Here is a 23,919-nt window from a genome sequence, read left to right on the forward strand (position 1 = left end):
CTCTCCATGGGCTGCGGGCCTCTGTGAGACAGAACAAGTTGCACGTTTCCAGTAATCGGTACACTTTTGACCTTAGACCTGTAAGGTCAGGTTATGGCTCTTCGACTTTGAGTATTTTTCGCAAGATGGCTCTGCTGGGTTGTCATGCCCCTCGAGGGCTTGGGAACAGAGCAAGCGTGCTGATGTGGCCAGACTAGACTGAGTAGACCGACTCCTGCCTCAGGAGGATGATGCACACATGCGTGCTTTGTGCGGCCTTTGCTCCTTCCCCCGGCAGCGGACCGCGGCCCCGCAGGCTCTGGGGTGGACGCCATCCACTCCTGTGAGCGCGGCGCGGCCACTTGGAGGACAGCACCACTGGCTTTGAAAGAGCCTGACCTAGTATGAGAGAGAGAAGCTGAGTGTAGTGAGGCCCAACTTCCCCTGTTAACTCTGGTGCCACCTGGACGTGTGACATTGAGCCAGTCAGTGTGGGGACCCTCCCTGGTGTAGGCCACCAGGATTTTGCTGGCATGTCTTTTCTTTACTTCTGAGATCATCGTTCCCCAAGTCTATAATCCCTCTCATGCACCCAAGCACGCAGTTGATAGAGTGAGCTCCTTGTCACTCTCCAAAACCTAGCTGGGATGTCCCTTTCTCGTATCTGTGCGTTCTCGCATCTGAGAGAGCCTACCCTGTGCTGGATGCCAGGGAGGGGGGTAGCCCTGAACCAAACGAGGACCCTGGCCTCACGGCCTGGCCTCGGTGCTCCCCTAGCCCTGTGTTCGTCGTGGGATCACGTTCTCCTGCAGACTCATGTCCAGTGACGTGCTCGGTTGAATCAGAGAGCAAATGCTCGCCTCTCTGGTCCTTCCATTTCTGTGTGAACGACCCAAGTGGCCCAACCCCCGCGAGGCCTGTAGCAGGAGCGTCAGGAGGGCAGGACTGTGCAGTAACCACCCGGGCTCATCAGGCTTCCGTGAAATGGGGCGACCTAATGGGAAACCGACCGCTTCCAAAGTCCGATGCTCCCCGTGCTGACGGCCGGGGCTTCTGGGCCCCGGTCATCCAGCATGTGATGAGGAGCGAAGACGTGCCTGGTCAGCAGAATGGCGGTGGGCCCCGGTCAGAATGTGCAGCGGCAGGAAGCACATGTGTCTGCCTTTCACCTGCACCCAGGCCAGCAGGCGTTTCCTGGCCATTGTTCGCGGGGGCTGCCCCCGCGCGCTTTCCGCCCACCGGCGGCCTGGGGCTGGCGCGGGGCCCGCTCGGGCAGCTCTTCCAGGCTGGGCCTCTGAGTGCTCCCCGCCCGGCCCCGCAGCCCATCCCCAGAGCCACCGGAAGACACAGGAAAGAAGATTCCCTCATGTAAAAATAAACATGGCAGCCCCACCTGTTTTTGCACGGGGCTCCCAAGTTCCTTTTCCTTTTGTTCTCAGCAGCGCTGGGGCCTTCGGACGGTGGCCCCAGGGAAGGAGGCGCACTGGAATTCGTGTACCCTGCGGGGAGCTGGGATGTGGCCACCCCGGGCTCAGAGAGGCGGGAAAGCTGCCCCAAGACTTCCTGGGGGAAAAATGTGATTCTTGCAGATTTCCCGGGTGAAGGGAGACATGTGGGGCCCCGCTGTGGTGCCATCCAGAGGCTTCCCCAGCTGCCCTTCCTGGCTCGGGGCTCACCCCGGGAAGCCAGAGGTAGGGCTCGGGATGGCAGGGCGAAGTGTCAGGGGGTGAAGCCAGCACTGGTCCCCGCTCTTTTTAGAAACTCCCGGTCGAAACTGCAGCTTCCGAACCCGTGTTTATTTTGTCTTGGCTGCTTATGCCCAGTGTTTTCAGAGAACGGGGGCGAGGGAGTGGTGGACACTGTTAATCATCTGGTTGCTTAAACACTGGTCCAGACTCTGCTCCAACAGGCCCCGGCAGCAGGTGGGACCTGCAGGTCTCCGGCCACGTCCGCCCTCTCCGGCTCCGTGGGATAGAGACTGACTTCAGGTGGAGCCTCTGCACTTCCTGGCCGGGGCGGCCACTGTGCTGCATGCATAACTGGGCTCTGGTTTTGGTCGGAGTAAAGGGAGCGGGAGGTGTCAGGCGCGTTCCGGGGACCCTCGGCGACTCCTCACAAACACTTTCTCTGTCGTCCCTCCAGTGTGGGTCCTGCCAGCGCAACGGTCCCAGGGGCTGGGCTTTGATGAAGCAGGTGCATTATGTACAGCGTAGAAGACCTCCTGATTTCTCACGGGTACAAGGTGTCACGGAGCATCCCTGCGCCCCCCGGGGATGAGCGCAAGGGCCACCGGCAAGCCAGGAGCCACGCCAGAGCTGGCCAGGACCTGCCCAACGGGTGCGACGCCGGCCGGGCCGCCCTCCCACGCAGCAAGCCGTCCCAGGGGAAGGGCCACACGAGCACCTCAGAGAACAGCCACCGCACTCCCAGAGCCCATGGAGAGCCCCAGAGCGCTTCGGCTCCCAGAGCTTCTGAGCTGGGGTAAGAGTCAGTGCGACCCCACCCTGTCCTTTTGTCTCGGGGATCTGGCAGTGGGTGCAGAAGTCAGGTCCCCGAATGCCGTGTGTTTGGCAGGAGCCAGAGAAGGAGAGGGTGAGAGACAAAACACCTCCTTCCGCTGGGGTATGTGGGCTGTTCCAGCAGCGCGGAGCGCGGGGCCTGGCCACAGGCCAGTACATGAATTCTATGAATTCTATCACACGAGACACACGGCATTCTAATCGCCCCTCCGTTTGCCCTTAGAAGCCCCTCAGATTGCCTCAGCTACGAATCATGTCAAAACTCCATAAAAGCTAGTTCCTGTCGGGCGCACATTCCCAATCCATTAGGCTTCCTTATAAATAGGTTTCAATCCTGCATACGTCGCAGAGTTGAAAGAGTTGTGTCTTCCCCTCTGTGTGTGAAGAAGAAAACCTTTCTTCTTGTATATTCATATAATTCCACTGGCTTCTGACCCGTCTTTCCCTCGCGTACACTGGCCCCACTGTGGGTGTCCCGTCTGAACACAGCTGTATCTGTGGGTGTTTCTTACGACCAAAAAGAAGGCGGGTTGGCTGGGGAAGGGGGGCTCAAAGAGAGGGACTCCGGGCAGCTGGCCGCAGAGCCAGCATGGGAGAGGAGCCCTGCGACCCCCACGCACACAGTCTCAACCGAGAGGAAACCCGTGTCATCACTGCATAAAAGTGTGTTTGTCTTCAGTGCTGTGTTGGGACCAGGCTCAGCCTGGGGGAGGAGGGCTCTGTGGGGGCAGAGCGTGTCATGTAATTGTGCATAACCAACGACACAAATGGAAGCAGAGGCTGGTCTTCAAGGGAAACAAATAAACAAAACATCAAGCAAACAAAAAAATGGAGTGAATTCAGTCTCAAGACCATGAACCTGCCTTCCATGGTTCAAAGTCACCTTTTCACAGAAGGGATCGTGAAAATGGGAGGGATTTTATTCTTAAAATATAGAGCATTCCAGGGGTGCCTGGGTGGCTCAATGGGTTGAGCGCCTGCCTTTGGCTCAGGTCATGATCTCGGGGTCCTGGGATCAAGCCCCGCATTGGGCTCTCTGCTCAGCAGGGACCCTGCTTCCTCCTCTCTCTCTCTGCCTACTTGTGATCTCTCTCTCTCTCTCTCTGTCAAATAAATAAATAAAATCTTTTAAAAAAAAAATGTAGAGCATCCGGTACCTTGGTTCTCGAGTGAAAACAAAGGTTGCCCTCCTAATGCCCAGGCTGGTCCGAGCAGTGATGCTGCCACGTAAGCGCCGTGTCTCCGACCGCTGATGTGGCTGGTTCAGGAGGAAACCGGGATGGAAGGGGACCTAAAGATGTTTCCTTTAACCTTGCCCTTCAGACTCACACTCGTGTCCACTACCGTCTTGAGCTTCCATCTCCTTTTAGCCCCATGCCCGGAAAAACCTGCCCGCCCTGGATTTGGGGAGAGGCTGCTTACGGATGAGTTGGCGGAGACAGGGCAGCCTTAGTTACCACTACGCAGACTTGTGCCAGAGTCTGTCCTGCTTTCAGTCTTCTAGCTTTGTGCTGAATGTGTCTGTACCTTCTACCTGGGATCTCAGGGCACTGATGCTCTCCACCTTGTCTGCCCCTTCCTGAGTGTCTGCCAGAGAGCTTGTTGCAGTCCTGCATACGCAGTGTGTGTAATGTGTGCTCAGGGATTCAGTTCTTTCTGCCACCATTGTAACAGCTGTAACAATTCTAGGCGGCGGAATCCCTGCAGAGGGGCCTGGTTGGCTGTGCGGGTCTCCCTCCGACTAGGAGATCAGAGTAGGGGTCAGTAAAATCCCCTCTCGATTCTGGGTGGGCTGTGTGTCTCCCAGCCTCGTCCACAGCCTCCTCAGGACTTTCTCGTCCTTCTGTGCTGACAGGCTGCTGAGGACTACCAGTGCTCACAGCTCAGCCTCCAGGCCGGCGGGCATAATGGGACCCACAGGTAGCCTTTCCTTCTGTCCAGAGTAAAGTGCTCAGACAGGTAGCTTTTGGTGGCACTGGATGTCTTGACACCCAGTTCTCGACAGATCTGGCCATTTGTGCCCATTTCTGAGGTTGGCTGATTAACTTATGACATGTAGGGTAGCTTTCAGATGGAAGCTTGCCTTATCGAGTAAAAAGAGAATATGCGTACACGTTTGCAAAACTCCATGCCTATGCCCAGAGCTCGGAGACCAGCTGCAAGGCTTCCTGGGTTGAATTGAAAAGGTGTTTTTTTTCTTTAGTAGCTTAGACAGAGCTGGAAACAGGAGGCAAACAGAAAAGTGAACAGAAAGGTAGGCAGGAGAATTCCTTCTCAGGAAACAACAACAAAAAAAATAGTGCCTCAAGAGGAAATAAATAGGTGCTAACAGTTAAAGCCTGGAAGTTGAAGAAAAAGAAAACCCAACAATACTTTGGCTTCTGTGAATTCTGAATCTGGATGAATGAGTGGTCCTCTGCCAAGTCCCAGCCTTCAGTCTGGACCCGTGCAGCTGAGGTCTTGCTGCGTGCCTGTCCCACACAGTGATGCTGCGGGGCTGGTCTCTGGGCCTGGGGGGGCCAGTGGGGCCCCCAACCCCAAGCCAGCAGACAAGGAAGCCTCAGGAGGGCCTCCTCTTCTGGCGGTGCCTCTCTCGGGTGAGGTGAGGTTGGCCCTAGAGTGTATCCCCACACCCCAGGCCAGTCCTCCATACCCTAGGGCCTCCCTGGAGAAGAGGGTGGTCAGAGTGGTTGGAAAGGCCTTAGGGGCCAGAAGAGGTGCGTTTGTTTCATTCTGGTAAGATGGCAGGTTAGCAGTGTCCTTATTTTATAGCCAAAGGACATAAAGGCCAGTGCATGTTGGTGACTCCATAAGGGCCACTTGGTGCCACGGTGGTTGATGCCTGGCTCAGTCCCCAGGCTCTGGGCTGCCGGGCAGGCTGGAGGCGGCCGCATGGTTAGCAGCGTCGGGCCGGGACAGGCGCTGCCCACGTGAGGCCTGCCCCCATCCAGGAGGTGCGCGGGATTCTGTGAGCCCAGGGGTGGGCTGTCCTCACTCACTTCCTTATCCTCTGCCCTCCCCCCCGGCATGCGCGGATGTGCAGTGGCTCTCGGAGCACAGCCGCGTCCCTTTGCTCTCTGGGGGGCTGTCCAAGGAGCACACGCAGTGGCACCCAGAGGAGATGTGCGTGCGCAGGGCTGCCGCCCTGTGTGCCTCGTAAGGGCGCTGTCGTCGGGTGTCGGAGGCGTGCCGGGAACATCAAGATTGGTGGTGGGCGTGCTGGCACTTTGGTCTTTCTTCAGGAATTAACCTTGTCTTCCAGCAGAGTTCCTTAGGTAAGGGCTGCTTAGATCCAGTTAAATCAAGAAAACAAAACAAAACAAACACAGCCCTCACATCTGGAATCTTGACTCGATTTTCCAACGTGCGGTGTGTGTGTTTCCCAGTGCGCCGAAGGGGCTGCTCTCCGGGCTGGCACTGTTCCCAGATCAGGTGATACCGCGCTCCCAGGATGAGAGAGGACTGGCAGCTGTGTTGTGCGGGGAGGGGAGGGACCCGCTGGTTCGCCCAGAAACTCTTGTGCTGGGGGTGGAGATAGGACCGAGTCACTTCTTCCTTGTACACAGGTATCCAGATCAGTGAGAAGACAGTGACCGCTTTCCAAAGCTCCGTTGGGTGTGTTCTGTGCGTGTTAGGGCTGGTGCAAGCTTTGAAGTCCCTTCGCTGGTCCCTTTTGTCTGCGACATCATCCCCCAGCTCTCGAGCAGCCCACAGAGCCGCTCCTCCTCCAAGCCCCAGACCCTTGCCCTCTCCTGGGCACACTACTGTGTGCTCCCAGTGCACCAAGCCCTGCCTGGGTGCACCCAGAGCCCCCCTCCCTAGCTCCCACCGGCAGCCCCTCCTATCGGTTTGAGGACTTCTGCAGCTCCCCCTGGGGTATTCTGCCAGCGCTGTCTTCTGGTCCCCAGGACTGTCCGCTTCGCAAAAGCTGACACCATTGCGAATTCATCTCTGGTTTTGCTGACTGCTATTAAGGAATTTTGTATTTATTAACACTCAAGAAAAAATTTTAAATAAATCCGATGAAACCTAGTACTCCCGTGCCAAGGTGGCTGTGGAAATGCTGAGCGTTTCGGAACACTGGGATAAGACTGGATGCAAGTACAGAAGGTTTTTCCTAACGACAGGGTCTGGGTGGGGCTGGCTTGGGAAGGTTCCGTTGTGGAAAGAAGGGGCACTGACTTCCCAGGCTGAGCAGCCGAGATGGCAGTTTCTGCGGCTTCGTCCACACAACTACCTCCCGGGGGGACAAAAAAGGAGGAAGGGAAAGGAAGGAACAGACACGGACGCAGCACAACTCCCAAGAGGCTGAATAGCCTTGGCGGGGCAAGTTTCCTTCCTTTGTAGATTCTGCGGGGGCAAGACCCCAGCCCACTCCGGTGGTGAGGGACGAGCTGCTGTATCACGGGGAGTCTCAGGAGCGCCCACTGGGAGGAACACGACGAGCAGGGCCTCACTGATGTGGGCATGAGAAACCTGGGACCCAAGGTTGGTAGTCAGTCGACCTTCCTTGGGGTTGTGAGTTGTTCCCCTGGGGGACTCTTCCCTCTCTGTCCCCCGTTGTCACCGGGCTTGCCTCTCCCCATGCTTCTGCTCCCTCCTCTGCAGAGGAGCTGATTCCTGTCACTGGCAGCCCCTACTCGCCAGGAACTTTGACTCACGGTGACTTACTTCTGCTGCTGCTTCTACACGGTGCTTTAGCTCCAGACACAGCTCATGACTCCTGCCCGGGCCTCTTCAGTTTTTGAGAGAAGGACTCAGTGGTCAGGCTTGGGCTTCGGTTAGCACGTCTCAGCCCCATCCCATCAGCAGGACGGGGAGCAGGGGCTGGGTAGGGAAGGGAAGGTGGACAGGGAGGAGGGGTGACCGGATGTGGCTATGTGATCTTTACGCACCCTCCACCAAGGGGCTGTGGGTGAGGGAGAGGGGTGCCGAGCATGAATCCCGAAGCGTGCTCTTTTCACACGTCGTTCGTTTAGTAACTCCGCATACTTGGCCTTTCCCCCTTAAGTCAGATACTCCGAGCGCTTCCCTCGAGGCTAACCACTCCTGAGTGGTCTCGCTTAGCAGGCTTAGCAGATGGTGAGACGGAGCCAGCTGCAGGCTTTGCACCAAAGCTGCTCACGTGGTACAGGGAACACCTCGTGGGCCCCTTCAGACGTCGCGGCAGGACTGACATGTCCATAGCTGGAAGACCGTGGCTGTCGTAGAACTCCGGATAGCATTCTGTGTATCAAATGAGTTGGTGCTGGATTTTTAGCAGGTCCCCATTTTTGCCGTATAACCGACAGCAGATAACTTCTCAAGTGCATCGTGTATGGCACCGGTGTCCTCCCCGCTGGCAGTCTGGAAGGGATGCTTCCGGAAGCTCACGGTTGCATCTGTGTTCAAAGATTATAATGAGAAGTACTGTTTAGTTCATCAGTTTGCACGAAGTTGAGCTACTGGTGCACGTCCTGTGTTGTTCCGAGGCTGGCTTGTCAGCACGTGCACGCAGCGAGATTAAGGAGAGAACAGAGGAAGCGGGCACAGGGCAAGAGCGAGCTGTTATCTATACGTGGAGGAAACTGCAGGCTTAAGATGTAAGTAGCCGTTACTGAATAATACTTAGCTACCTTTAAAATATGTAAAAGGCCGTTATCAGGCATTCCCGGTTTCCTTACTATGTTTCCGCTGAAAGACCATAATCAGAGGAAGCTGTAAAATAACTTAACATAGCAGGAGTTTGGATCTGAAAGTCATACCATAGTAGGTTCTTCTCTGCGTGGCCCCAGGAATTCTGGTAAAGCTGTGTGTTAGCTCACCACGAGAATAACTAGCAATTACATCTTGTCATCAGCGACAGGCGTTGCTCAGGAGAGGCACACCATCTAGACAGGGCTCTGATGTGGTCGGGCCTCATCTGAGGAGGTTTCCATTTGATCAGCCAACATCCGTTCTCGATAGGGCTAATGGGTGTGGTAAACAGTCACTTCTCAGAGGCCTTTCAAGCTTCTTTCAAGACATCACCTGCTCATAATGGTTTTCCAAAAAGGAAGGCCTCAAGTTTAACATCTGTTTCCATGTATCTCTTTTTCTTCACAAAATTATATTTCCACAGACATTATTTGTCTTTGAGTTGCTTGCTTCATTTCCTAATTATTGGGTGGTGGTATCCTGACCTCTTCACAGAGGAAAGTTCGAATTGTTTGAGCCGAGGAGCTCATGGGCACACACGGAAGATTCTGACCCCCTGTGTTTCCCATTGTCTTTCTGGTAAACCCTTCTCTTGAGGTGCCTTGTTCTGGCTGTTAAGCGCTGCCACCATCCAGACACACCTGCAGCCGGTCCCACCACACACCTCACGTGGCTTTCCTGCTACCAGGGCTTCCCGACAAGAGGCAGGTTAGATCCTTTAAACGTGAGACTTCTGGAAGATCAGCCATGAGGATGAGGAGGTGCCCCCAGAGCTAATGGGGAGATTCCAACAGCACAGCCTAGAGCTTCACCGGCCTGGGTAGCCGGGTCCTCGTCAGGAGAATTGAGTTCCTTCTTCCACCAGAAAACTGGGTCCGCGAGGGAAGCCAGCAGATACCCAGGTGAGAGGCACTGGGTGGTGAGGAGATGAAACATGGGTCCAAAACAGAGCCTTGAGCGCGTCTGCAGTTCTGGCTCACTTTGTTTCGGAGATGATGATACCTCTGAGCTCTTGAGGAGGGTCAAAGAGCCTGAGACCAGAGTGGAGTGGATGCACTGACGGGTACTTGTTGTACTTGACGGAGGGCAGTGTCCTCGTCTGTCTACGCAGAGAGCGGACTCATTCCTTCGAGCCCCTTCTGGCTCAGGTTGACCTTCCTCAGGATCTGGCTCCCCCCCGGCACTGCTCTAAGCTTAGCCTCTGAGGCATGGAGAGCACTCCTTGCATGTCCTTGTGCGTGGTGACAGGATTGTGGGGGAGAAGCCAGAGACTAGGGCTCGTTTTCCTCATTGTTGACAGCGACATTGTGTAGACTACACCGGTGAAGACGTTTTCACGGTAGAGCTATGCCTTTATTACAGAGAAAACATGAAAATTCAGGATCTGCCTCACCTGTTGGTGTTACATGCAAAAAATGGATCAGAGATTGCTCTTCCTGCTTTGTTTTCATAAATTAAATATTGGTTTGTTCTCCACGATCATTGTGGAAGCGGGTGTAGCTTCTTCCTTAGAGACCAGCCGTCCCCGGAGGGGTGGAGCCTTGTTATGACAGTCGGCTCTATCATCATTTCCTGTTATTGTGAAGGCCCATTGATTAGGACTCAGAAAAGACAATACCGATCTAAAATAATCACCACATAAGACAAACACTCAGTTTTCTCTTTCCTTTGTGCCGCTTACCTCCTTCCTCGGACGACGACGCGAGCAAAAGAATTTTCAAAATGATCGTCGCTGCGGAGAATTTATTTTAACCGGGTTAATAATAGTAATATTTGTTTAAAAAAAAAAAAACAAAACAAAACTGAGGGCTTATTGTGTTAGACGCTTCACCAAACAGTTTAAATGTATTTTCTCATTAAGCCCTCCCAGGAAACTTAGGAAGGAACTGTTCCCATCCCTTGAGTAGAAATGAAGAATCAGAGACACAGCGAAGGGAAATGATGTCGCGGAAGGCACAGGCGGGGAAGCCCGGCGTCCTGACCAGGTGCTCGGGGTCCCCTCAGGGCACTGGCACACCCTCCCTGCTGGTGCACGGAGAAGCCCAAAGCCAGCCATGCTCCCTGTAGCGGGGTGTGGGCACCGCGGCCCTGACCCTCCTGGGGGACGGACCCAGGTTCACTGGGCTCCTTCTGGCCTGACCACAGCCACCAGCTCCTCTCTGCCCTCTGCTCTGTCGTCTTCCCGAAGCTAGGAGATTGATCAGATGTGACGAGTAACCGGTAGTAAGTACAAGTAACAATTCTTGTTCAGATTGAATTTTTGCTCGACGGTGATATTGGTCCATAACGTGTCCAGAGCCACCTTATCTTCTCCGATTTTTAGGCTGCCCTCCATATGTGAGTCTGAATCTTCTCTTGCCCTCATGTTTCCCCGTTTCTTAAATCCCTTCTTTATTGCCCTGGATCGGCGGGTGGTTTCCACAATATAGCGCATTGAGTATACCGAGGCACGCTGAGAAATGAAACTGCAGGCTTCCAGGCCCGGAGGGCATCGAGGGCAAATTGCACAGCAGTAGATGGCTGACCGGTCACAGAACCATGTCAGACACCTCACACGGGGACTGGTGAGTCTGAATCACTCCGAAGGGATGGCTCGACGCCTCTGCCAGTCTGGACAGAGAGAGTTTTCCCTTCGAGGAGTGGGGGGTTCTTTAAGTGGCCTTTATGCTCACATTGTGCGTGGGGGTCAGATGGGCCCAGCTAGAAAAGGGAGTGGCCTCTGAAGGAATAGCGTTGGCTGAGCGCCACGACTGTCCCCCAAGTCCTGTAGGACGTGACCGGTAGGGTGGGAGGGCGGTCGGCAGCACCTGCATCTGCTAGACCGGCAGGCTTGCCAACTGGAAGAGCTCGCGGGACCCAGAGTCCGTGTCCGTGGAGCCTGCCGCCCTCACCTGGACCTCCAGCAGGAAGCACAGTTGGCCAGACCCCAGGGGCTGCCCCCCGGGGAACCAGGTTCAGGATCTTGTTCATGCAGGAGTATCGACAGTATCGACACAGAGCTCCGCTCTCGTGTGCCTGGATGGTTAGTGGGTACAGCTCCTGAGGACCTGGGTCCACAGAGAAGATGGTCCCGGAGCGTGTGAAACCATGGTTCCAAGTCACGTCCCATACTGCCGTTCCGAGGAGGCTTTTTTTTTTTTTTTAAGGAGGACAATATTTTCTGTTGTGGTTGAAAATGAGTCATGAGTGTACTAATAGCAATGTCTCCTAACTTTTTTCATCGTTAGCTTTTACATATGAAGTGAATGCGCTTGCCTCTTTTCCTTTGGACATGTTGTTTCTCACATGTTCACCTTTCAGATACTTTCCAAAAAGTGTTTATCCGTTGTTTGGCTGAGATCAGGTCTCTTCCCTGTGATAAGGTGTAGGGCTGTTAGCAGGTGTAACGCCTGGTCTCACCTCTGTCCTGCTTTCCCAGGGGCTCCGTAGAAAGACCCTGCTTGTCTCTTTGAACTTGGCCACACAATTTATTTGAGTTCTCACATTCCACTTTGTTTTTCTTATCTCTTTTCCCACCCTGTATTAATGTGTTCAGCTTGTTTTTGTAAAACGTCCCATTGTTAACTTTTTTAAGATGTAAATTATTAGCTCTCATTTTTTAAAAAAGAAAAATTTGATCTCATCTCATTTTCTCAAAGGTATGAGAAAATCTGTTCTTGGCCCTGAAGTCATGGACTTCAAAGCCCATAGATACCCATGCTTGATAAGTTGTCTGAGGGAGAAACTGACCAGAACTGCCCCTGAGTGGGGTCCACTTGAACCTGTCAGAGTCAGGCTCATCTTGGGTATAGAGCAGATGTTTGTGAAATAGGCTCTTTAGCATTTTCTATTATACATATTATTAATATTTCCCAGAGGACCTGTATTTACCTTAAATTGGGGTTTGGGTGTCTTGTACAAATAGAAAAAGTTGAATCCAGAATGCTTAGCCATTTTGATTGGTTAGATAGGGCAGTTTTGACAAAGGGTGATACAACATCACCTTTTTAGGTGCGGTAGAAAAGGGACTACATACATCGTGGAGGTGATTATGGTCTGTGTTCTTGCCCTATTTATGTCCTCCTTTATTTGTCTTCTGGTCGTGCTCACGGTACGTCCATAGGCAAATAGCACCTTGGGGTCCCGGCCACCTCTCGGCGCTTAAGCGCCCCACACTTTTACTGAGAAGCCAGATTATCCATTGAGAAAATGAGTGAAAGCCACACAATGTGGTTTTTTCATAAAGTCAGGTGCCCTAGGAAAATGGTCACAGGACTGGAAGGAGTAGGCGCGGTGCTTATTAAAGCCGAGTGGTTACAAAGCTCTCTCACCAGCTGCTGAAGGATGGGGCAAGAGAGATTCTTCACTCTCTCTAAATTGGGTCCGTGACAATTGTCACTTCTTATTGAGTTTAAGTCTTGCCCTTGGGCTGTGCATAGAGTCTGAGACCCCAGAGTCCGTTTGTCTTCTGCTGTTTCTCAGGACATCCGTGATAGACGGGCTGTCACAGAGGACTTCCTGAGGGAAGGGCCTGCGGCCTCCAGAGCTCATGGTGGCGACTTGCTGCCCCCCCCACCCCCAGGTCACAGCTATGAAAGGAGGTGCGGAGGCGATGACTTCCACCCTGCCAGGTCCCTGTGGAACCTGCGCCAAGAAGGTCCTGCTAAGCATTCAAATCCTAAGGGCTCGGAACAAGATTTCAGTAGCAACAAAAGCAGACAAAGAAGCCGACCTTCAGCCAGGCCCAGTGTCAGGACAGCCGCCACTCTGTATGAAGAGTCCGCGCAGAAGCAGTCGGGCTGCTCCGTGCAAATGCTTTACCTCGAATCGATTTTGCGTATTTTCTACTTCTTCAACCCGTAGCTCAGTTTTGCTTTAAGCGGCTGCTGGAGAAGTTATCTGGAACAGGGGTGGGAGCAGGACTTGAGGCAAAAGAAGTAGTTCTGAGGTACCAGTCCTGCTCCCACACTGCTGATGGTGTGCCTGGGGACAGCGCGGGTTCCATCGGGGTCTTAGGGTTTCCCAACACGTATTAAAGTCATGCGCACACCACACCAGGGTCTCTTACGTGTGCGATAGTGTTCCGTCTAAACAAGCAGAGCACGTAACTTAATTTAAAATATTGCTAATTGGGGGCGCCTGGCTGGCTCCCTTGGTGGAACATGCGACTTTTGCTCTCGGGGTCGTGAGTTCGAGCCCCACGTGGGGCGTAGAGATTACTTAACGAAATAGAAAATTAAAAAATTATAAAATATTCCTAAAAAACGCTAACCACCATCTGAGGTTTCAGCAAAATCATCCTTTTGCTGGAGGAGGATCTTGCCTGGAGGTTGGTACCTGCTGAAGTGAGGTGGCTGTGGCCATTTCTTAAAATAAGAGACAGCAGTGACGGCCACACCGGTCGCCTCTCCCTTTCGTGAACGCTTTTTCTGTGAGAGGCGATGCTCTCTGGCAGCATGGGACACCCCGCAGGACTTCTTCCACTCTTGGACTGAACCCTCTCAAGGCCTGTGCCTCTCAGCTCAGCGTCTGTAGGGCTCTAAGTCCTCTGTTGTGCTTGCACCAGTCTCCACAGCGTCTTCCCCGGGAGTGGGCTCCACCTCCAGGAACCGCTTTCTTTCTTCATCCGTAAAAAGCGACGCCTCACCCGTTCATGTGTTCTCACAAGACAGCAGTGATCCAGCCCTATCTCCAGGCTCCTCTCCTACTTCTTGTTCTCTTGCTGTTGCGCCCCGTCTGCACGACTTCTTCCCCCGAAAGCTTGAACGCTCAGCTTGTAAACAGGTCTGCAAAGCACAGTAAAGCGAGGTATGCCTGTGTTAACGACGATGATGCTCGTAGATGTGTATTCGTCATTCACCACCCGGGCCCCCGCCGGACAGCAGCCTCTGCCCGCGCGTTGGGAATGGTCCCCCTTCAGCCCGTCCCTGGCAGCTGCTCCCCCACAGCCCCCGCCCAGGCCTTCACCTGCCGTTGCCCAGAACCAGCGGCTCCAGAGCTCCCCGTGTTCCCACCATCCTCACGCCACTGTCTGTCCGCCGAAAAGTGGGCTGTGTTGTAGGAAGCCTTCGTTGTAGGAAGCCTTCGTTGTAGGAAGCCTTCGAAACCACAAATGATACCTGAGCATGTGGGGGGGGGACAGCTAAGTTCACTAGTAACCAAAGAAATGCAAATTAAAACCAATCAGAAGTTATTCCCACTTACGGAACAAGGAAACAATTTAATTGTAATGACCAGAGATGAGAAAGGTTCAGCAGGATAAGCTCTCCTGGCACTAGGGAGGGGAGAGTCCATTGGAACCGTGGATGTAAGGGCCGATTTGACGATATAGATAACATAATGCCCCCAGTTTACTAATTCCTTTTCTCAGGATTTATTCCAAGCTGAGATCTGATTAGTGTTTGTGAACAACAGCATTCCTCAGAGCATTTCAGAATGTCCTCTAGAGAGGCCCAACAGTGGTTAAAGGGATCTGATATAATACTTCATCTGCTAAAATGATGCACTTGAGGCATTTTGCATTACGTTGGAAGAAATGAAACGGAGTGGCTCCCTGAATGGGCTTTATTTGGGTCACACTTAACTGTCTTTGAAGCTGTCCCTACCCCTTACAAGCTGTGCAACTTGGGAGAGATGTTGAACCTCTCTGTTCAGTTTCCTTACCTGTAAAGGGGAGAGAGAACAGTGGAAATATAGTTAGTTCGGCATCTTTTGCACAGTGCCTGACACAGCACAAGTGCCCGAGTGCATGTTAGTGTTAAGTTACTTACCTTCTGTGACCTTCTGTACCTCCGTTTCCTCCTCTGTCCGGTGAGAAGGGCAGCAGTTCCTGCCTCAGGGTGCATTAATGGACAGAAGGCACTTGGCGTGGACTGGGCACATGGTAACAGCCACGTAGGTTGTCCGCGACTGTCTGCACTGTACGTGCAGGGAAGTGTCCGCACAAACAGATCCCTAGCGGGGACCAGGGCTCTTCGAAAATCCACATCCTCACCCACATCAAGACTCGGTATATATCAAAATAACTTGCTGGGTAGAAGGATGACAAGCAATTTTTGCCTTTTGTACTTTCCTCTATTTTTCCAAATTTTTGACAACACGTGCATATTGCTTTTATAATTTCAAAAACGAACGGTGGTTTGGGAGTCGGATCATTGTCTGTTAATCAGAGCAGTTGCGCGGGCCACGCTGCCTTCAGGCTGATGGTTTCTCCGCAGTTCGGAGAAGCGAGCCTCGCGGCCCCAGTCACTCGTGGGGGGCTCCCAAGGAAACTCTGCCGTGCGGCCGGGTGACGGGGGGCGGGGGGCGAGCTGGTAGCAGGCTGGCACCGGCTGCTGCCATCTCCTACCTGCCTGGGGCTCCTGCCCCACGGACAGAGCCCCCCTTCTCCTGGTGCAGCTCCCAAGTTGCGCGAGCAGTGTTTCCCACACCACCTGTGGGCACCAGACCCTGAACAGACCTCCCGAGTGGCAACTTTTTACCCGAGAGACTTGGTAACATATGTGTTTAACAAGACCTCTGGGGGCTTCCTGCCACCAGGGAAGTTACGGGAACTCTGTTGAAGCCGTGGTTCTCTCTCAGACTGCACACGGGTTGTGGGGTGCCTGGAGAGACCCCACTGCCAGGTCTGCCTCCCGCCTCTCGGACTCTGATGTGACGGAGCCGGGCTATGTGTGGGCCTCAGGACTGGGGAAGTCCCTCCGGATTCCAACGTGCAGTCATGGTTCACAGCGACTGGCTGCGATGGTTCTCAGAGTGGGGTGCCTGGGACCCCATCGCTTGGCAACGTGTTAGAATTACAGTTCTGCGGAGTCCCACCCGGAACTGCTGAATCAGAAACTGGGAAGGGGACCCGGCAGTCTGGGCCTGAGCCACCCTTTCTCACGATTCCTGCCCACACTGCAGTTAAGAACCACTGCCCTAGGGTAGGGTTCTGAGAAGCAGGTTCCCAGACGGACTCCCAGGAGAGCTCAGCGGTCAGGATGCGGCAGAGAGGGGCCCCGGTGGCCCGTGAGCACACTTGGAGGAATACCGCTCTCCAGCTGACCCTTGTTCCCTTAGGCACTTAAGAGTTCTAAGAGCCTTGACCTCTCAAGTACCACCAACGTCCTGATGTTCTTGTGGGCAGCCTGTTGCTGCCACTCCTAGGCCCCTGGAGGCAAAGCTCACGGCTGCCTTCTGGCCATAATTAGTGGGCCCTGCTCTCCTTAAAGTCCGTAAGTACTCTGGTTGGGAAGATATTTTGCAGAAGTACTGCCCGGAGTTTGACTTGGATCACCAGTCACAGAAGCAGAGAAGGACATGTTTCTTGTGTGTGGTTCCTCCCCGGGTGTAACTTCCGTGCCTCTTTGTTTTGTAGGTTTTGTCATCAGCCCGCGCTAAGGGGGTCCTCTCAGCCCCAGCCTGCTCCCCACCACACCTACCGGAGAAGAAGGGGAGAGGAGGGCAGTGGCGTGCTGGGGCCAAGGGACCGAGAAGATCTGGAGGACAGAGGAATGGCCCAGGCGCACAGTCTGCCCGTCCCCATGAGGGAGAGTCCGTGGGAAGTTGGAGGAAGGACAGAGAATGTGACGAAGAAGGCGGTTTGGGAAGAAGAGCTAAGAGTGGCGGGACCTGCCAAGTGGCAGAATATCAGCCTTGAGAGCTGGAATCAGCCAAGGAAATTAGGGCGGCAGATGTCTGATGGTGACGGGGAGAAACTGTTTCAAGATCTGTACCCGTTCCTGCAAGGAGGCCGAGCACTGAATTCCCAGAGCAAAGGGAAATCCCAGTCCCTGCCCAGGGTGCTTTCGCCCGAGAGCCTGAGTTGCATGGACATTCCCATTCCGTTAAACGATGGACATTTTCCAGGTGCTCCTAAAATGCCATTTTATCCCCCAAATTGTGCACCAAATTTGGAATCCACAAGGAACCCCGAGAAGAGCGCCTCCTCGGCCCCTTTACCCCGGCCTAAGTTCGGGCGACCCCTCAAGCCCCCCTCTTACGACACTCACCAGCACACCCGGGTGGCAGTGGAGCAGAGCGACTCTGCGGACAGTCAGCAGGCGGACCTGTGCATCTCCTACTTGAGCAGGACTCACGAGCCCCGGCTGGAGCCGGGTGCGTCCGACTCTGGCTTGGAGCCGCCCGTGTACGTGCCTCCGCCGTCCTACCGGTCGCCGCCCCAGCACATCTCCAACCCTTATGGGGACGACCCAGCCCCCCGGCCCGTGTGTGGTGGTCCCCGTCAGCAGCTGGCCCCGATGGAGCTGGCCGGCTCTGGTTGTCAGGTTCCTCCCAGTTCCCCGCGAGCCGGGAGCACGTATGGGGTGGGCCCACGCTCGCCCCGCAGCTCCCCTCGGCCGCCCCGGCCCACCACCACTTACGACAGCTCTGTTCTGTATATTCCCTTTGACGATCCGCGGATCCGACACTTTAAACTCTCCCACCCCCAGGGTTTCTGTCAGGAAACAAAGGTTGAGGAGAAGTCCTACAGCTCCAGTCCCAGCGCGGTCCCCACACCTGCGTCCGGACGCAGTCAGCACGATGGTGCCATCCTGAGCTCACAGATGGTGACGGCCCTGCCGGGCAGCGTGAGCAGCTCCATCACCGCCGAGCCCAGTCCGCAGTGGCCATGGGGCCAGCTCCCCAGGGATGTGGAGAACGGTGGCTTTCCTGACCACAGAGACCACGGCGCCACAAGAGGACCGTGGCCTGCTGTGGGCCGCGGCCAGCGTGGACACACAGACGGCCCAGCCTCCTCCCCAAGCCCGCAGGGCGAGAGTACCTGGGAAACTCGAACCAAGCTCAAGAAGTTTGAAACTGGGATTCAGACCAAGAAAAGTTCAAAGAAAAAAATGAACGAGACGATATTTTGTTTGGTTTCCATCCCAGTTAAATCCGAATCACATCTGCCAGATACAGATACGAACAACAATGACTTAAAACAGGGCACCGAGAAAAAGAATGGGCTCGATAAGAACGCGGCTTTGCAAGAACAGAGTCTGCTGAGCCTGTCTTCCACCGACCTGGAGCTACAGGCTCTCACAGGAAGCATGGCTGGGAGAACAGAGTTCCAGAAACAAGATCTGGGGGAACCAGAAGAAGGCAAACAAACAGATGACCTCAGATTCATTCCCCCTGCAAAGCACAGAGAGCTCAAGTATTCTGGCTCGTGGCCAGGGCACCAGTACCGAGATCAGCAAACACAAACCACTTTCACCGAGGACTCCAAAAGCCCACGGCACCCCCCTGCCGAGAAGCCTGGAGGGTCCCCCAAAGCCGTACTGACTCCCAGATTTTCAGACCCCATGGCCTCTGATGCTCACGTGCCCGTGGCATTAGCTTCCAGAGACCAGAACCAGGGGCCAAAGGCCCCTGCCCTCAAAGGTCAGATATCCCTGAGCCCCTCCAGCAATAGCGCTTTCTCGAGAACTATGTCCTGCACACACCAAGCACCTGCTCTGAAAGCAGTGCCGGGTCAGGCCGACGTGGACGGCCGCGGCCCCAGCCCCAGGCCCCGGGGCGAGGTGGTGAAGGGGGCGACCACGGGCCCCTGCAACAGCAAGCAGCCGTTTGGGCAGTTTCTCCTGAAGCCGGTGAGCCGGCGCCCCTGGGACTTGATCAGCCAGTTAGAAAGTTTTAACAAGGAGCTTCAGGAGGAGGAGGACAGTGGTCAGAGCAGCAGTGACAGTCGCAGTGAGGACAGTGACACAGAGTGGTCGTGCGAAGTCCACGCTGATGTCCCGGGCAAGACCTGGGGCTTCGGTGAAGACAGCCGGGCCTGGAGAGCTGAGGAGCCCCGAAGGAGGCCGATGCTGGACGAGCCCGGGGCCCGGACGGGGAGAGTGAAGAGTAAGTCCGAGAGCTGGAGTGACGAGCAGAAGCCCAGCTGGTCCCCGGCCCCGCCTCTGTCCCCGGGCCCCGCCACAGTGGGCGGCGACAGGGGTGCAGCCTCGCTGTGGGTGCACAGAAGCCTGGGCGCGGAGGTGGGACACCAGGAAGTTGAGCACAGAGCGAACAAGCTAGCGGACAGTCCGGGTCCGCTGCACGGAGGGACATCTTCTAGGTCAAGTGACACAAAACCAGTGCCCTCGTCGGATCCAGCTGAACTGCGGCCGCCCCAAGGAGGTGAGGAGCTGCCGGCCGTTTCCATCTCGACGGGGCTGAGCGCAGCAGCCCCTTGGAAGGCGGGGGCCGGAGGGGAGAGGAGCCCGCCGCCGCAGCTCTCTCTTGCCAGCAAACCCCGAGGACTCTCGGCGCCGGACTTGAGGTCTGTGGGGCTGCCGCCCACACGAGAGCAGAGTGCCCAGAAATTAGATGGCTTTTTAGGGGAAGCGAGTGCAATAGAAATCCCCCCGAATGAGTCCCTTCAAGCGAGGGCTGCAAGGATCCTGGGCATTGAGGTGGCCGTGGAGTCCCTGCTGCCAGGCACCAGGAGAACGGGACAGAACCAGCACCCCGAGCCTGACGGGCGTGCCCTCGGGCTGGAGGCCCCCAGGGAGGAGTCTGTGTCCAGCTCAGTCCCGCAGGATGACCCCCCGCTGTCCACTGACGCCTTTTATGGCAGGAGAAAGTGTGGCTGGACCAAAAGCCCTCTCTTTGTCGGGGAGAGGGACAGTGCCCGTTGGGCTCCCCTGGCCTCTGAGCACTCCACCGTGGACAGGACCGTCCCCAGCGAGGCCCCCAGCCCCGAGCCTCAGCCCAGCCCCCAGGAGTCCCAGCCCTTCAATCACAAGGATGTGGGGACAAGACCACCCTTCAGGTCCACGCTGTTCCATTTTGTGGAAAGGACCCCAAGTGTGCCGGGCTCCGAAAAGCGGCTCAGAAGCACTTCCAAAGTGATCGAAAGTTTACAAGAGAAACTGGCCTCCCCCGCGAGGAGGGCAGACCCTGACCGCTTGATGAGGATGAAGGAGATAAACTCCGTGTCCCGGATGAGACTCCTGAGCTCGCGGAGCGCGGACCCTGTGGACGAGGCCGAGGACCTGAAGGCCGACAGGGGCCCCAGGGTGCCGCCCGGAGGCCCGGTGTCTCTGAAGGCCGGGAACAGCCCCCCTGTGTCCAGTGGCGGCTCCCCGCTGGAAGAAGACGGGCATCCGTCGGCACAGAGGGAGAAGGACGTCCTGCAGGACTTCTGGTGCCCAGGTGAGGGCTCGGGCGAGCCGGCGGGTGTGCAGAAAACCCCGGTGGGTGGGTGAGGGATGAAAACCCTGAGACTGTCGGTTATTACTGTACCAAAAGAGTCTTCCTTTTATTTTACAAAGAATTATCCAGAAGCTTTGCTTAAGAATCAAGGTCCTGTGTGTATTGTGAGGATTTTATCTTTGTGGGAATGACCCATGCGAACAAGTATAGACAGCTACCTACAGAAACACATTTTGGGCTGTTTACTGTGGAGAGGGAAATCGGTAGAGCGTTCCCGCCTTGGTCGGACCTTGACGACCCTTGTAGGAGGCCGTCCTGTGGGTAGTCTCGCTCTCGCCCCAAACAAGCCTTCACCCAGGCCACCCGCACTCTCTTTATTCACCTGATTAAGAAAGACGTACCGAGATAACACGTGAACTACGCAGCCCGGGATGCCGGGTCTTACCGCGCACCTTCCAGAACCCTTTGTCCCACGCTTTCATCTGTTTTTGCTACGCTACCTTTTTTGAAACTTGAAGAAGGTTTAGGAGATAAAAGGAGCAATTTGCACTTTCTCAACACTCCACCCTAGAAGGTTCACCCGCCAGCTCTGTCCCAGGAGGCCCCCCAAGGTCTGAGTGCTAAAGCCCAGGACAGAGGGTTTTGGCCTTTGGGCCTCTCCCTTCCATCACCTTAACGCCTTCAGGGCTGCTCCAGGTCAAAGCACAGGGCGGGTTCCTGGTGGCAGCAACAGGGATTTCCCCCAAACGCAGTCTCACCCTCTCAGGCGCTGCCACAAACAGGCATCTCTGTTTCTAGCATTTTCTTCAGGGGCCGGGGAATCAGCAATGATGTATTCTAGAACTAATTCTAGAACTCTAGAAGAGCAGAGGGACATGTCAAAAGGCCTGATTGTAAACTGCAGACAGGAAGGGGCCTTGACTCATTCATTCAGACCTTTTTTTTTTTTTAAATAAATTTTTTTATTTATTTGACAGAGATCATAAGTGGGCAGAGAGGCAGGCAGAGAGAGAGGGGGAAGCAGGCTCCCCGCTGAGCAGAGAGCCCGATGTGGGGCTCCATCCCGGGACCCTGAGATCATGACCTGAGCCAGAGGCAGAGGCTTTAACCCACTGAGCCACCCAGGCACCCCTCATTCAGACCTATTTACAGTAAGGGGAGACTGTGCCCTTGTGTGTGTGACCTCGCTGACCCAGGGCCCTGGGCCCCTGTCCTGAGCCAGGCCCTCTGGTCTCTCACTGTGGGGTCAGGCTCCACCCCCGCCCCTTCTCTCTTTCTTACTTTGAAATCAGGATTTCAATCCTGAAAACAGGATTCCTCAGCTAGAAATGTCCAGAATTTTTGTTCCACAGAACTTGCCCATGGCACTTTTTACATTTTCCCACAAATACAGTATGATTGTAAGGAACATTAGTGAGTGCTATTCTGTTGCTTCCACAAAATACATGTTGGAAATAACCCATTGGTTGGGGCCCTCTTGGGTCATCCGACTGGACCAGTTTGGTCTTTGCCAAGAAAGACAACAGTAAGGATGTGCAACTCTTGCCCCAGTGATGGAAGAAGGTGTTACGTGGCCCATTTTTTGAGTTGTTGGGATTTATGGGGTTTCTACCTAATTCCTCTCCTGCTCCCTCCTTCCCCACCCAAAATATGCCCACGTGCTCTTAAGCGTGAGTTAAAATGAGTTTCTCCCTCGGTCCTGTTTCATCCTAAGAACTGTAAGGATTTTAAAACGAGACAAATCCTGTTACAATAATAAATGCCAGTTTGTCCAGGTTTCTGTGTCTTGTACACGGCCCACGTATTTCAGGGAGGATTTTATAACACAAAACAGCTAGTTCAGTGAGGCACTCCCTCCCGCCTCAGCTCGATCGTTTGGCACGCGAGTACAGGTAGGACAGCTATCTGAAAACATGTAGATAATGCCAGGTTTATGTTGGCCAGCCCTTAGAAACAGCTCTGCGAGACCTTTTTTTTTTTTTAAACAATAGTTACCGAAAATCACTAGAATTTTTTTCCCTCTCCATTTGATGCATTTCTTAGCACATAATAAAATGACCCCAGATCTAAAGTCTCCTGGGGTGCCACACAGCTCACTCTGGCACGATTAAATAATTACATAGCAGGACCCCATGAGGTTTCATCCATGCACCGGGGCTCAGATGAACCTCCACGGCCCCTCACATGACAGTCACCAGGCATTCAAACTCATTCTGAGAGGAATGCAGATCATATAATCGAGATGGTCGAACTTGGAGACACGTTACCTTTTTCCCTTATTGTGGCTTCGCAAGTTAATATAAAGTCTCATTACTTTTTTGGCTGATAAACTCTTGGGTTTTGTTTTCCTCTTGGTGTATTTCATCGTTCTGCACACAGGAATCATCATCTCAGTGCCCGTTCCCACCCCCGTTCCCAGCGTCCCAGTGGGCAGGAGCCCCTTCACTGCACCCGAGTTCACGGCCCACTCCAATTCAGAGTTTGTTCTGGAACTTTAAAGATTTTTTTGTATTTATGTATTTGACAGACAGAGATCACAAGTAGGCAGAGAGAGAGGAGGAAGCAGGCTCCCTGCTGAGCAGAGAGCCTGATGCGGGGCTCAATCCCAGGACCCTGAGATCATGACCTGAGCTGACGGCAGAGGCTTTAACCCACTGAGCCACCCAGGCACCCCTGTCTTGGAATTTTAAAATAAGTTTATGTCACGGATATCTGTGACGTTCCCCTGCCCAGCGTACACACATGCGCCCTTCTAGAACTTCGTGATCTGTGTGGTGTTGTAGTACCCATTGTATCATAAAGTACCTTTATTGCAATTTAAAGGTGGTCCTTTTGGGGCACCTGGGTGGCTCAGTGGGTTAAAGCCTCTGCCTTCTGCTCAGGTCATGATCCCAGGGTCCTGGGATTGAGCCCCACATCAGGCTTTCTGCTCAGTGAGGCTGAGGCTACAGCAGACTACAAGTGGAAACTACACACCAGGGTTCAAAGACTTAGTCTAAACATTTTTGGGGGATTTCTCAATTTTTATATTGGCTACCTGTTGAAATGATAATAATTTGGGTCTCTTCGGCAAAATAAGATATATTATTGAAGTTAATTTTACCTGTTCCTTTTACTTGCTTTAACACAACTTCTAGAAAAATTTAACATGAGGTTATGGGTTACGGTCCTCCCGGATCCACAGAAGGAGCCTGTTGTCCTACAGAGCTCTTCCCAGCTGCCTGGCTCCAGGCAGCGAGCTTCGGCAGCGGGGCCCTGGGGTGCAGGCCTGTTGTGGTGCCGCCCCATGCCCCATGTACGGACCTAGATGTTCTCTAGATGCTCAACCCCTTCCCTGCCTCTGGCCTCTGAAAATGCGCCCCACCCACGGCGTCCTCCGTTAGGACCGCCCACCCCATTTTCTAGGAGAAAAAGAGGTTTTTGCTCCAAGTGGGTCACCCTCGGAATCCACACCCGAGAGGCTGACAGAGCACAGAGATGCGGGCCCAGCTGTCCGAAGCCTCTGTCGTCACATGCCACGTGGCCAAGTGTCAGAGATGTGAAGGAGCAGACCAGCCTGCACCCCGCCTGCTTGTGGCTGTGCGGGCACTGGTGCAGCACACGGTGTTGGAGGCCGAGCGGGTGCGCTGTCCGCATGGCC

General features: G+C 54.4%; 1 protein-coding gene across 5 annotated transcripts in view; it reads left to right on the top strand.

Annotated features, from left to right (window-relative positions):
- Positions 1 to 23,919, top strand: part of JCAD (junctional cadherin 5 associated) — a 39,856-nt gene that overhangs the window by 10,180 nt on the left and 5,757 nt on the right. For 2 of the 5 annotated variants that reach the window (XM_032349767.1, XM_032349768.1), the window contains 2 exons: positions 2,122 to 2,460; positions 16,513 to 20,279. In XM_032349767.1, the coding sequence (XP_032205658.1) occupies positions 2,180 to 2,460; positions 16,513 to 20,279 (4,048 nt within the window). In that variant the 5' untranslated portion in view covers positions 2,122 to 2,179. Of the gene's footprint in view, positions 1 to 1,400; positions 1,519 to 2,121; positions 2,461 to 9,984; positions 10,398 to 16,512; positions 20,280 to 23,919 lie in introns of those variants that run through there. The other 3 variants (XM_032349769.1, XM_032349772.1, XM_032349771.1) reach the window with 3 other exon arrangements.

The sequence above is a fragment of the Mustela erminea genome, chromosome 6 (assembly GCF_009829155.1).
Source record: "Mustela erminea isolate mMusErm1 chromosome 6, mMusErm1.Pri, whole genome shotgun sequence".
Lineage (NCBI taxonomy): Eukaryota > Metazoa > Chordata > Mammalia > Carnivora > Mustelidae > Mustela > Mustela erminea.